At 42.2% G+C, this 12,019-nt stretch overlaps 1 protein-coding gene across 1 annotated transcript in view; it reads right to left on the bottom strand.

The window, feature by feature from the left end:
* Nucleotides 1-12,019, bottom strand: part of PXK (PX domain containing serine/threonine kinase like) — a 58,884-nt gene that overhangs the window by 29,673 nt on the left and 17,192 nt on the right. The window contains 2 exon segments of the mRNA XM_030570498.1: nt 1,837-1,914; nt 5,657-5,843. Coding sequence (XP_030426358.1) covers nt 1,837-1,914; nt 5,657-5,843 — 265 coding nt within the window.

The raw sequence follows: 12,019 nt of genomic DNA on the forward strand, positions 1-12,019 counted from the left end.
CCCATCATCTTGGGCATTGGCACTCTCACTGAAGGACTGTCTGGATATGTGGACTCTCTACTCAGACCCTATGCCACCAGCACTCCCAGCTATCTCCGTGACACCATTGATTTCCTGAGGAAACTACAATGCATTGGTGACCTTCCAGAAAACACCATCCTAGCCACCATGGATGTAGAGGCTCTCTACATGAACATCCCACACACAGATGGAATACAAGCTGTCAGGAACAGTATCCCTGATGATGCTACAGGACAACTGGCTGCTGAGCTCTGTGCCTTTATCCTCACATACAACTATTTCAAATTTAATGACAATATATATCTTCAGATCAGTGGCACAGGTATGGGCACCCGCATGGCTCCACAATATGCCAATATTTTTATGGCCGACCTGGAACAACGCTTCCTCAGCTCTCGTCCACTCACGCCCCTTCTCTGCCTATGCTACATTGATGACATCTTCATCATCTGGATCCATGGGAAGGAGTCTCTGGAAAAATTCCACCACGATTTCAACAGCTTCCACCCCACCATCAACCTCAGCCTGGACCAATCTACACAGGAGGTCCACTTCCTAGACACCACGGTGCAAATAAGTGATGGTCACATTACCACCACCCTATACCAAAAACCTACCGAACGCTATGCCTACCTTCATGCCTCCAGCTTCCATCCCGGGCACATCATACGATCCATTGTCTACAGCCAAGCACTGAGGTACAACTGCATCTGCTCTAATCCCTCAAATTGAGACCAACACCTACAAAATCTCCAGCAAGCATTCTCAAAACTACAATACTCGCATGAGGAAATAAGGAAACAGATCAACAGAGCCAGATGTTTACCCCGAAGCCGCCTACTGCAAGACAAACCCAAGAAAGAAACCAACAGGACTCCACTGACCATCACATACAGTCCCCAGCTAAAACCTCTCCAATGCATCATCAGGGACCTACAACACATCCTGGACAATGATCCCACACTTTCACAGGCCTTGGGTGGCAGGCCAGTCCTCGCCCACAGGCAACCTGCCAACCTGAAACATATTCTCACCAGTAACTGCACACTGCACCATAGTAACTCTAGCTCAGGAACCAATCCATGCAACAAACCTCGATGCCAACTCTGCCCACATATCTACACCAGTGACACCATCACAGGACCTAACCAGATCAGCCACACAGTCACCGGTTCATTCACCTGCACGTCCGCCAATGTAATATATGCCAGCAATGCCCCTCTGCTATGTACATCGGCCAAACTGGACAGTCGCTACGGAAAAGGATAAATGGACACAAATCAGATATTAGGAATGGCAATATACAAAAACCTGTAGGAGAACACTTCAACCTCCCTGGCCACACTATAGCAGACCTTAAGGTGGCCATCCTGCAGCAAAAAAACTTCAGGACCGGACTTCAAAGAGAAACTGCTGAGCTTCAGTTCATCTGCAAATTTGACACCATCAGCTCAGGATTAAACAAAGACTGTGAATGGCTTGCCAATTACAGAATCAGTTTCTCCTCCCTTGGTTTTCACACCTCAACTGCTAGAATAGGGCCTCATCCTCCCTGATTGAACTACCTCATTATCTCTAGCTTGCCTGCATATATATACCTGGCCCTGGAAATTTCCACTACATGCATCTGACGAAGTGGGTATTCACCCACGAAAGCTCATGCTCCAAAACGTCTGTTAGTCTATAAGGTGCCACAGGACTCTTTGCTGCTATTTAAGGAGAGAGAATTGACCAGTACACTTCCGCTAAGGAACAGTAAGTAACATGGCAGCCATGTCTCTCCTTGACCAGAGACCCAAACTGCCCATTTCTTACCTATATCTTTTAGTGGCTCTACCACCTCCCACTTTGGCTCCGACCGGAAGAACATCGAAACATGCTGTAAGGCAATTTCTGCAAAGAGATTTTTAGAAGTCTGTTAATTATACACATATTGCTGAATGTTCAGGAGCAAACTGCAGAGATTCAGGCTTTGCTTCCCACGTAACGAGGCAGCAAAATTATTTTTTCTATTAAAATAAGTCACGAAACATGGCTAAAAAGTGTTTGAGCTTTTAACCTGAAGTAGTTTAGATCTTCCAAGAGAACAGTGTAAATCAGAACGCAAACTTCATGAGCTAACATTTCCTCTGTACTAGAAATGGGCCTAAGCCACAAGATCCAAGACACCCCCAGAGACAGTTCAGATGCAGATCCAAAGCTCATGGTTTGGATTACCCCATGTCTGGTCTGCCTCACAACAGGACATTTCTTTGCTATTCATCTTTAATGCCAAATTTTAAAACCTTCATTTACATTTAATTCTGCCATTATTATGTACAAACTATTCATCTATTTATTTTACTCCTTGGCTGCTCTGCTCCTGCAGAGTAACAGGGCTGACTAGTGCAAAGGCACTTACTTCCCCGCAGACATTCTGCTGGCAGCATCCAGCATGCCATTCTGAAAAAATGAAACCATTCCAGATTACTGGAGACAGACAGTACACCCCCGCAGCTGGAAAGGCAACTCTTCTTTTAGGAGTTCACAAGGTGATTTAAGAGAAACTATCACTAGGGAAAGCAGGCAAACAATGAAACTTCTCTAATGTCACTGATCTTGACTGGGACCAATAGTGCAAGTGAATAAGAATGCAGGGTTTTAGATTTTATTTGACCCATTGTGTATTATTTGCCTGTGACCATTTGTGGAAACATGCTTAGAGAAGGGGAAAATTGTTTATTGGTACAACAGTAACTTAAAGTAATGCCCCACTAATGGGGTCTGCCAAGATCACAGGCAGTGACTTAATCATTATTAATTCCCTTGGTACTTGCTGTAACAGTAATCTTGATGAACTTGCTCTGAATTAATATGAATGTCAGAATACTTCTTAGAGGATCACCACTGTTTGTTCAGTGGTAACTAGATGAGCTGATATTTTAAATGTATTACTTGTACTTTAGGTCTCCTCCATAGCTTAAATGTCAGAGAATGTTTAGGGAAAGGCAGTTCACTGTATGCAGAGCCAGCAGACACTAGGACAGGGCTGGCCAAACTTACTGACCCGCAGAGCTGTATAAGACAATCTTCAGAAGTTCAAAAAGGTGGGGCACGCCTGTGGGGGCTTGGGGTTTCAGCCCCACTCCTGCTGTGAAGTGCTGAGCCCTGGCAGGTGTGTCCTGCAGGGCTGAAGCCCCAAAATTCCTCTCCTCGCTGGGCAGATGCCCCTACCCTGCCCCCTGTTGCAAGGCAGGTATCCCGAGCTTCTCCCACCCCTCCAAGTCAAGTAGATGGAGGAGGGGGGTAGCAAGTAGGGGGGCCTCCATGAACTACGCTTTAACTGTAAAAGAGTCACATACAGCCTGCAAGCCACAGTTTGGTCACTCTTGCACTAGGATATTTCAGGGACAGCGTGGACACAAATGGAAACTAAACAGTATAATTCTGCTTTGCTAGGTTGTGCTTTTACGAAAATAAAGGTTTGCATTTTGCAGTTTATAGGGGAGTTGACACTATACGTTGTCTCTGGTATGGTTTTCCATTGGTTAGTGCTCAGAAATAAATTGTAGAATGGCTGCCTTCGTTTAAAAGCAGCTTTTTGGGGTGGACTAGGCTATCATTTTACATCAAGCTGGCTCATCTTATAAAAGTCTGGGGTTCACCAACAGAGGGGGTGCCTCTTTGTCATCTCCCCTTCAAGCTGCAATCACATAAGCTATTTCTCCCCCTAGTTGCAATCCTAAGGATCTCCCTCATTGCCCTTCAAAGCTACCTAACTATTATGGGGCTAAATATACCAACTAGTTATAAGGGGAAGTAATATTGAGCACATTTAATATATTTTCAGCTTTCTTTACTGAAACATAAGTTAGAATCAAGGAGAGAAGTCAGAACCATTTGGCTAGCAAGCTTCCTCCATAAGTGATCAGCATGAGCCCTGAACAAGTTTGAGAGCTGCTGTCATTGTTTTTTTAGAATCTTCTGCAAAAACAGAGTTTTCAGTCAACAAGATCTGAAGAACATTCGTAGTCTCCCACAAAAAGATTTATTGCCAGCAGCTTTAGTATGGACAACAACGTTTAGAAAAATTCAACAGGAAAATCTTGTTTGGATAGGTACCATAAAATTCTTCCTCCTCTCATAACTGCCTTCTACGTGCTGGACTATGGAGAAGGGGGAAAACATACAAGTCCAGAAGCAGCAGTTTATGTTGAAGAAGGATTGGCTCCTAACAAACTGGGTGAGCTCCCAGAATGTCAGTCAGTGTGGTCAATTATTCATTATTAGAATTAAAAACATACACATGCACACTTTAATTTTTCCACCTTCCCAAATTATATTATGCACCTATCAACATTTCTCAAGATGCATGATCAAAGCACGTCATCTGCATATTTATATATTGCCACAAATTTTACACAGATCAGGACACATTCCCTGTTCTGAAGAATTTAAAATCAAAGTAGAACCATAATACAATAATACACAAGTCTCTGACGGTGCTTTCATCAGTAGATCTCACAGTGCTTTACCAAGAAGCAAACATCATTATCCCCAATTTACAGATAAGAAAGTTGAGGCACACAGAGGTAAAGTGACTTGCCCAAGACCATACAGCAGGCCAGTGGTCAAACCAAGAATAGACTCCACATCTCCCAAATGCCAGTTCATGGCTGTATGTGTCAAGTCCAACTGTACATATGGGACAAGACACTGGACAGCAGCCCAGGAAAAGACCGTGTTGCAGTTACTACTAATGTGAAGACGACAGGAGGGATTACTGGCGGAGGTAGGTTTCAAGGAGGAATTTGGAAGAGGAAAGCAAGAGAAGTTGACACCCTAGGTAAATTCACTCACCCTTATTGATTAAATGGGAAGAGTTTTAGAGGGGTAAGCGTCTCTCACCCACATGTTACTGTAAGGATGAGACATTCTATACAGCACTCTAGAAAAGGACTACCTTAAAGGAAATCGAATTAGACATGGGGCTGGATGTCAGGACTCCAAGATTCTATTCCCAATGGCTCACTGTGTGCCCTTGGACAAATCACAGCCTCTGCCTTAGTATCTCCATTACAGATGCACCACCTCTGTACAACACTGAGAGCTAGGCATGAAGAATGCGAACTGTGAAAATGCCAGCTACCCATGAAGCAGTGGGCAGGAATTTGTGAGCTATAACAGCAGAACACAGTAATATATGGGGTCTCTATAGAAACCACGAGGAATTTGCACCGTGGGCTTCATAAAGTACTCAGCAAAACTTGAACAGTTCCCTGTGTGTCTTGGCTCACTGCCCCAGCTCAGGTACACTAGTTTAAACTGCCCCTTGGTAGAATCTTACGTCTCCCCTTGTTACATTTCCTCATACGGATTTTCTCGGTCCTGACCACTCTTTGTGGTAACCGCAAACTTGGTAACAACAGTACAGTAAACGCACAGATCGGTTTCATGACAGACAGCATGTGGGAACTTCAGAGTAAATTCATTCCTACATGTCACAGTATCACTTCTTAATAGTATTAATGCACAATTTATAAGGTGAGACTGGTCCTCTGTATCAGCAAGAAGGAGTAAATTTCTCCTGTACCCTTCGCTCAGCAACTATTAGGCAAGTAAATTTATTAATGCAGTTTTACAATCCTTCACTTACCTGTATAGTTTACAGAATAGTTGTTTGGATCCAAGAATTTCTTTACCAATTCACAATTGGACAGTATGTGATTGGCAGTGAGGACGTTGAGATAGTTCTGGAGTCCTTTCTGTCTTTCAGCTATGAATTCACGATCCATATTCCCAATCAACTTTTTGGGCGGTAGAGGTAGACTTAGAGCCGAGATCTTTTTTAATAAAGAGAGAGAGAGAGAGAATATCAAAACCTTCCTCTTCTAATGTCTCATGGTGGTAAATAATTGAGCCATAAAACACTAGTTTTGCACTGTTCTAAGAACCAGGTAATTTTAAAAGAGTGACTATACAGAAAGTCTATATTGTTATTTTGCTTTAAGTTCTGTGCTTGTACAGCGCTGAAAGAGTCTGCTACGAACTCATCTCAGAACGCAGAGATTTGCATATGTATCACCACCAACAGTGTCAGGAGATTTAAGTGCAAGAGCCACACTAACAAAATGAGAATAAAGCACTGTGTTTTCTCAGCATATCTATGTCATAGCACAAACCAACACTGCATCCTAGTGTCTGCTCTTGACAACCTTTCTTCTCTCCTATTTAACTTGTGCACAGATTGATAATAGTTTCTAGTTCACCCACTACCGTTATTAGGACTTAAAGAAGCTAGCAGTAAGGGCTTTTAACTTGCAGTTTCAATAACGAGACATTCTTCACATCCCATTCTAAAATTTTTGCTGTGCGACATTATACAGGTAGAGCTGTTATTCTAGTGGTGGATCACTATATACTCCATATCCTAAAGGTTGTGAGGCTTTAGTTAATGTTCATGAAGCACTTACAGCTCATCAGATGAAAGATGCTGCAGAAATGCCAGGTATTATTTTAAAGAAATCAGAAGATCGTGTTTGAAAAACAAAAATGTAGGTTGAACACAGTATTTATATCTACTTACATCATATGAATCGATACAAAATAAATTATTCATCTTTCCAACACATCCCTGTTCAGCAAATCAAAGCAGATGCCTCACAGTTACTGAGCCTTCATGGGAGAAATCCTTAAGAAACCAGGTGTCTGTCACAGAGGCCCATGGCACCAGCTGGCAAAGGGTTCCCTCTTTTGTAAAGCAACTCTTAATAGGCCTGACAAACTCACTACACCTATCTGAAGGGTAGCCGTGTTAGTCTGTACCAGCAAAAATGAGAAGTTCTTGTGGCACCTTAGAGACTAACAAACTTATTTGGGCATAAGCTTTCGTGGCCTATATCCCTAGCCCACGAAAGCTTATGCCCAAATACATTTGTTAGTCTCTAAGGTGCCATAGAGAGTCCTCATTGTTTTTGCTACTCCTAGCACACCACCATTTATCCATAAAGAATATCACACAAGATCTTAAATGAAAGCCCAGGATCACACTGATCATCCATATCATTGTGAAATGTATGTACAAATACCATGTCAGAAGTTGCAGGCACACATGCATGCACACATAAAATATATTCCTGAAATGTCTGAATCAAGGCAGGGTTAACAAACAAGTTTCTATCAGACAAAAGGATGTATATTCATCTGTCTGCCTCAGTTCACATGCAAATAAAACGATGGAAGCTCTATTTGCATACGCAGTCAACATGAACTCAGCACACCAGAGAACAAGGTGGGGGGTGGGGAGGAAGAGAGTCATGCTGACTTTAGGAACACCACAGTGAATTTTGGGGACTATATAAGGAGAAGGAAAGCCTAAGGACACTTCTATCCTTCTCTGAAGGACAGTGCTTGGGGATAGTAAACCTGGTATTTCTCTGCGTAGCCAGTGACAGGCTGGATGTTACAGGTGAAGACTTCAAGGGAGTTCAGAGACTGGGGTGCACCTATTAACCTGCAAAGCAAAGTGAGGGCTAGCTTTGGCTTGAGAAGACTGTATGAGACAGTTGCAGAAAAAGAAAGTTTGAAAACATCCACTCAATGTGCAGCAGAGTAAAAAAAGCAAACAATCTTGGGAATCGTTAAGAAAGGGATAGATACAAGACAGAAAATATCATATTGTCTCTATATAAATCCATTGTACGCCCACATCTTGAATACTGCATGCAGATCTGGTCGTCATCTGGTTAAAATATGACCATATGGATCATTGTTGCAAACACTGTTATATATTTTCAACAAATTTTGTACAAAATGTGGCATATAAGATGTTATGGAAAGGTTATGATTATGCTATCTGTATCATTTCTGTATTTCAGGTTATGAATATTGGCTCCAAACCTGGATTTCAAATGTCTGCTGCTGGGGTAACGCCCACAAGATAGTTAGCCAGCACATCTTGGGAGGCACTATTCAAATTAAGTGGCTCATCAAGAAATACTTTGCTGACAATGGACCATAGGAGATGCCCATCTACACTGAATGGACTGTCCTGCAAGTACTGTTTGGGGTATAGTTAATGGTTTCTACTGTGTCCAAACCTTCATGCGTGGACATGTGACCTACCCATACGACTCCAAACACTATCTTGTCAGTCGTAATTTTCCACTAGCTGTGCTGAGGCCTTGTTTGAAACAATGGGTTTCCCTCCAGATGGCTGAAGATATAAAAGGCTCTGGAAACCCCTCCATTTTGACTCTTTTCTGCTCCAACCTCTGGACTATGAACTTATATTAATGGAAGCATTCTAACCAAGGAATTGAGAACCTTCCAATGATTTGGCAGTAGTCAGAGATTTGACTTAGGTCAGCAGTTTATTCTATCATTGCTACAAGCCTGAACCAAGCACTTTGCAATTATTATATATATTTGATTCCTTTAACCAATTTTAACTCTTTCTTTTTATGAATAAACCTTTAGATTTTAAATATTAAACAATTGGCATCAGCATGATTTTTGGGTAAGATCTAAGTTGAATATTGACCTGGGTGTGTGGCTGGTCCTTTGGGCTCAGAAGAATCTTTTATTTGAAGAGATTGGTTTTAAAGAACCACTCATCTCTAAGTCTCGTGTTTTCAATGGTAAGACAAGGACTGGAATGCCTAGGGAAAACACTTTTCTGACTTGTTAGCCAGTGTGGTGAAGCAGAAGTTTATTTTTGTTGCTTGTTTGGTATCTTTTGGGGGATTAGCCACCAGTCCTGGGGTCTATCAGCCCTATTTTTCAATAGTTTGTCCTGAATTTGGCATTCTCAATTGCGATGCTCTGAGGCACAGTTACAACATCTCAAAAAAGATCTATTAGAATTGGAAAAGGTTCCGAAAGGGGCAACAAAAATGGTTAGGGGTATGGAATAGCTTCCACATGAGGAGAAATTAATAAAATTGGGACTTTTCAGCTTGGAAAAAGAAATGACTAAGGGGCGTGGGGGAGAAGATATGATAGAGGTCTATAAAATCATGACTGGTGTGAAGAAAGTAAGTGTTATTTACTCCTTCTCAAACACAAGAACTAGGGGTCACCAAATAAAATTAATAGGCAGCTGGTTTAAAACAAACAAAAGGAAGTCTTTCTTCACACAACGCACAGTCAACCTGTGAAACTCTTTGCCAGAGGACATTATCAAGGCCAAGACTATAACAGGGCTCAAAAAAGAACTAGATAAAATCATAGAGGATAGGTCCATCAACGGTTATTAGCCAGCATGGGCAAGGATGGTGTCCCTAGCCTCAGTTTGCCAGAAGCTGAGAATGGGTGACAAGGGATGGATCACTTGATGATTACCTGATCTGTTCATTCCCTCAGGGGAACCTGGCATTGGCCACTGTCAGAAGACAGGATACTGAGCTAGATGGACCTTTGGTTTGACCCAGTATGGATGTTCTTATGAATCAGTAGCTGATAAAATGTTGGTAGGAAAAATAAGGTTAACGTGACTGTCTTAAGTTACTGGAACATATACAAAGCATCCTAACCACTGAATTTCCCCACACACTCAACTTCCTACTTCGAGGGGGAAAAAAACCATCTCACTTGCAGGCTAAGCAAACACACATAGTCAGTCTGAGAACCTGCACCACGATTCCACCAAGATTAAAGAATTACAGCAAAGCTTCTAAACAGAAAATGCATCTGATTTCTGATCAATCAAATCAATAGAAAAAATGTCAGATCACAGTCATAAGGCTCTTCCCCTGAGAGTTAGCCACTGCTTTACAGAGAAGGGGTTCTAGTTTAGGTGACCATTTTCAAGCTCTCTCCAAATGCTCCTGGGGCAGATTCAGTTCCTTGTTTCAGAAAAACAAATTTGAATATTTAAGACAAGCCCAGTATTTTCACCTTGGACTTCTGCAACCCCACCTGCCAAATTACAAGGGGGACTGGGATCATATCTACAGAAAGGCACCTCAGTGAGGCCCTGACCCTATGAAGACTTATGTAAGTGCTTTACGGCCTGAGGGAATACTTACTCTGGGCCCTAACTCAGCACTCAGAAGTAAAGCACCCACTGCAGCCAATGGGATTTTTGCCAGAGAAGGGCCAATGCTTTAACACTTATCTTCAAACCAGAGCTTTCCTCTTAGAGATCTCTGTTGATAATTTAGAGTGCCTTGTTACACTACTTCAAGTCACTTGCTCCCTTGGTAGAGAATGATCTGAGAAGTTCTCTCAACAAAATGGAGATCACATGATATACAATTTCCACACTTTTACACTAAATCTTAAAGTAAAAAGAAGATATATAGGATGGATTGCGATAAGCTTTTCAATTCATACACTCAGGGAGACTCAGATTGAGATTTTCAAATGCAGTTTGAAGATTTAGCCACAAGTTTCCCATTAATTTCAATGGGAGCAGTGTGGCTAAATCCCCTAGTCCAGTTAGTCACTTTTGAAAATCTCAGCTATTATTTTTAAGAAGTGTCCGGTAACAAGGCAGTACAGACAACAAAAATCCATAACAGTTCCAAGTTCAAGAAGTTATCCAAGCACACATCCTGAAGCAACAGGCAATAAACAGGTCAAGAATGGAGTCAGAAAAGAACCAGGGTGGCTTATGGCTTAAAATCCAAGAGAAGTTTTATTTCTCTCTTCCAGGAATAGGTCAAAGTTTCATAGGCAATTTTACTCTGAATTAGCTTCCATCTTTACAGGAGGGGTTTAAGCTTGTTTTTTTCAAATTCCCAAGGTCAGTCACAGGGCCTAAACATTTCTAGGTTTAGCACAAGACGGTGCTGTTGGGCATTTTGGAAGGAACTAGAGACTTACAGAATTAGTAAGTCTACACGTGTATGCAATGCTGGAGTTATTTTACATAGGTCAGTGGAGCAGGAGGAAGAAAAAATAACCTTAATATGACCCATTTCCCCGAGTGTTGCCCCACAAACCTAGCTCCACCCTCTGTGCCAAGAAGGGATGTGTCAGGGTAGTGCTACACAGCAGCCAACACTGCACAGATTCCTGGCAACACTGCAGCCAATATAGGGTTTAAAGCAGTGGTTCCCAACCTGCGGTCCGCAGACTATATCCAAGGGGTCTGGCAAAGGTTGTCGTTACCATAAAACAGTGGTTCTCAACCTGTGGTTCGTAGACTCCTGGAGGTCCACAGACTACATTTAAAATACCAAGGGGGTCCGCACCTCCATTCAAAATTTGTAGGGGTCCGCAAATGAAAAAAGATTAAGAACCACTGGCTTAAGGTCACTTTAGGGACCTCTCCTTCCCGCTGTGCTTCAGGTTCTGTGCTGTGCCTCCTAGAGGCTATGTTCTGAATCCTCCCAGTTTACAGATCATGGGAAGGTCTGTTACTAAGCATCTTTTATAACTTTGACCCTTCTCAATCTTCTGTTATTTACTAAAACCACTTCTAAGGAAAGATGAGTTGAACATAACGTGAGCATTTGGGTTCAACTGAGATTGCCCGGGCTGGGGCATCTGCCCACCACCTCATAATAATAATTCCAGATGTTTCCGCCAACACAAAGAATAGTTACAATTCCCCAACAACCTTGTTCCTTCCCCACAAGCACTCTCTTTTTACCTCAGGTGTCCCCTTGATGCAATTATTCAGTTAGAGTTTTGTAGAATACATTACACCAGCTTTTTACCAGTCAGAGGTGTTGTAGGTAGCGATTTTGTCACAAGCATGCTCCATTTCTCTCTCCTAGGAAGTGGTATGTGTTTTAAAGAACAGTGATTATCAGCCTACACACAGGACCAGGAGGGAAAGTCACAGGGTTTGTCCATTCAGAAGGATTTTCTTTTCCTGCTACATGGGGGTTGTTTTTAAAACTGCTCCATTCCCACATGTGCACTCTCTTCTGAAAAACTGCTGGAATCCAGTCGTCTCCTGCTGAAGTCATGTTTGGGCTGAACACAGCTAATACATGCCAAGATATATACAGGCTAACAGAGTAGTCATGAACATTGTATGCTGTATCAGTATATTAAGGGCCCAAAT

Source organism: Gopherus evgoodei, chromosome 7, assembly GCF_007399415.2.
Source record: "Gopherus evgoodei ecotype Sinaloan lineage chromosome 7, rGopEvg1_v1.p, whole genome shotgun sequence".
Classification (NCBI taxonomy): Eukaryota; Metazoa; Chordata; order Testudines; family Testudinidae; genus Gopherus; species Gopherus evgoodei.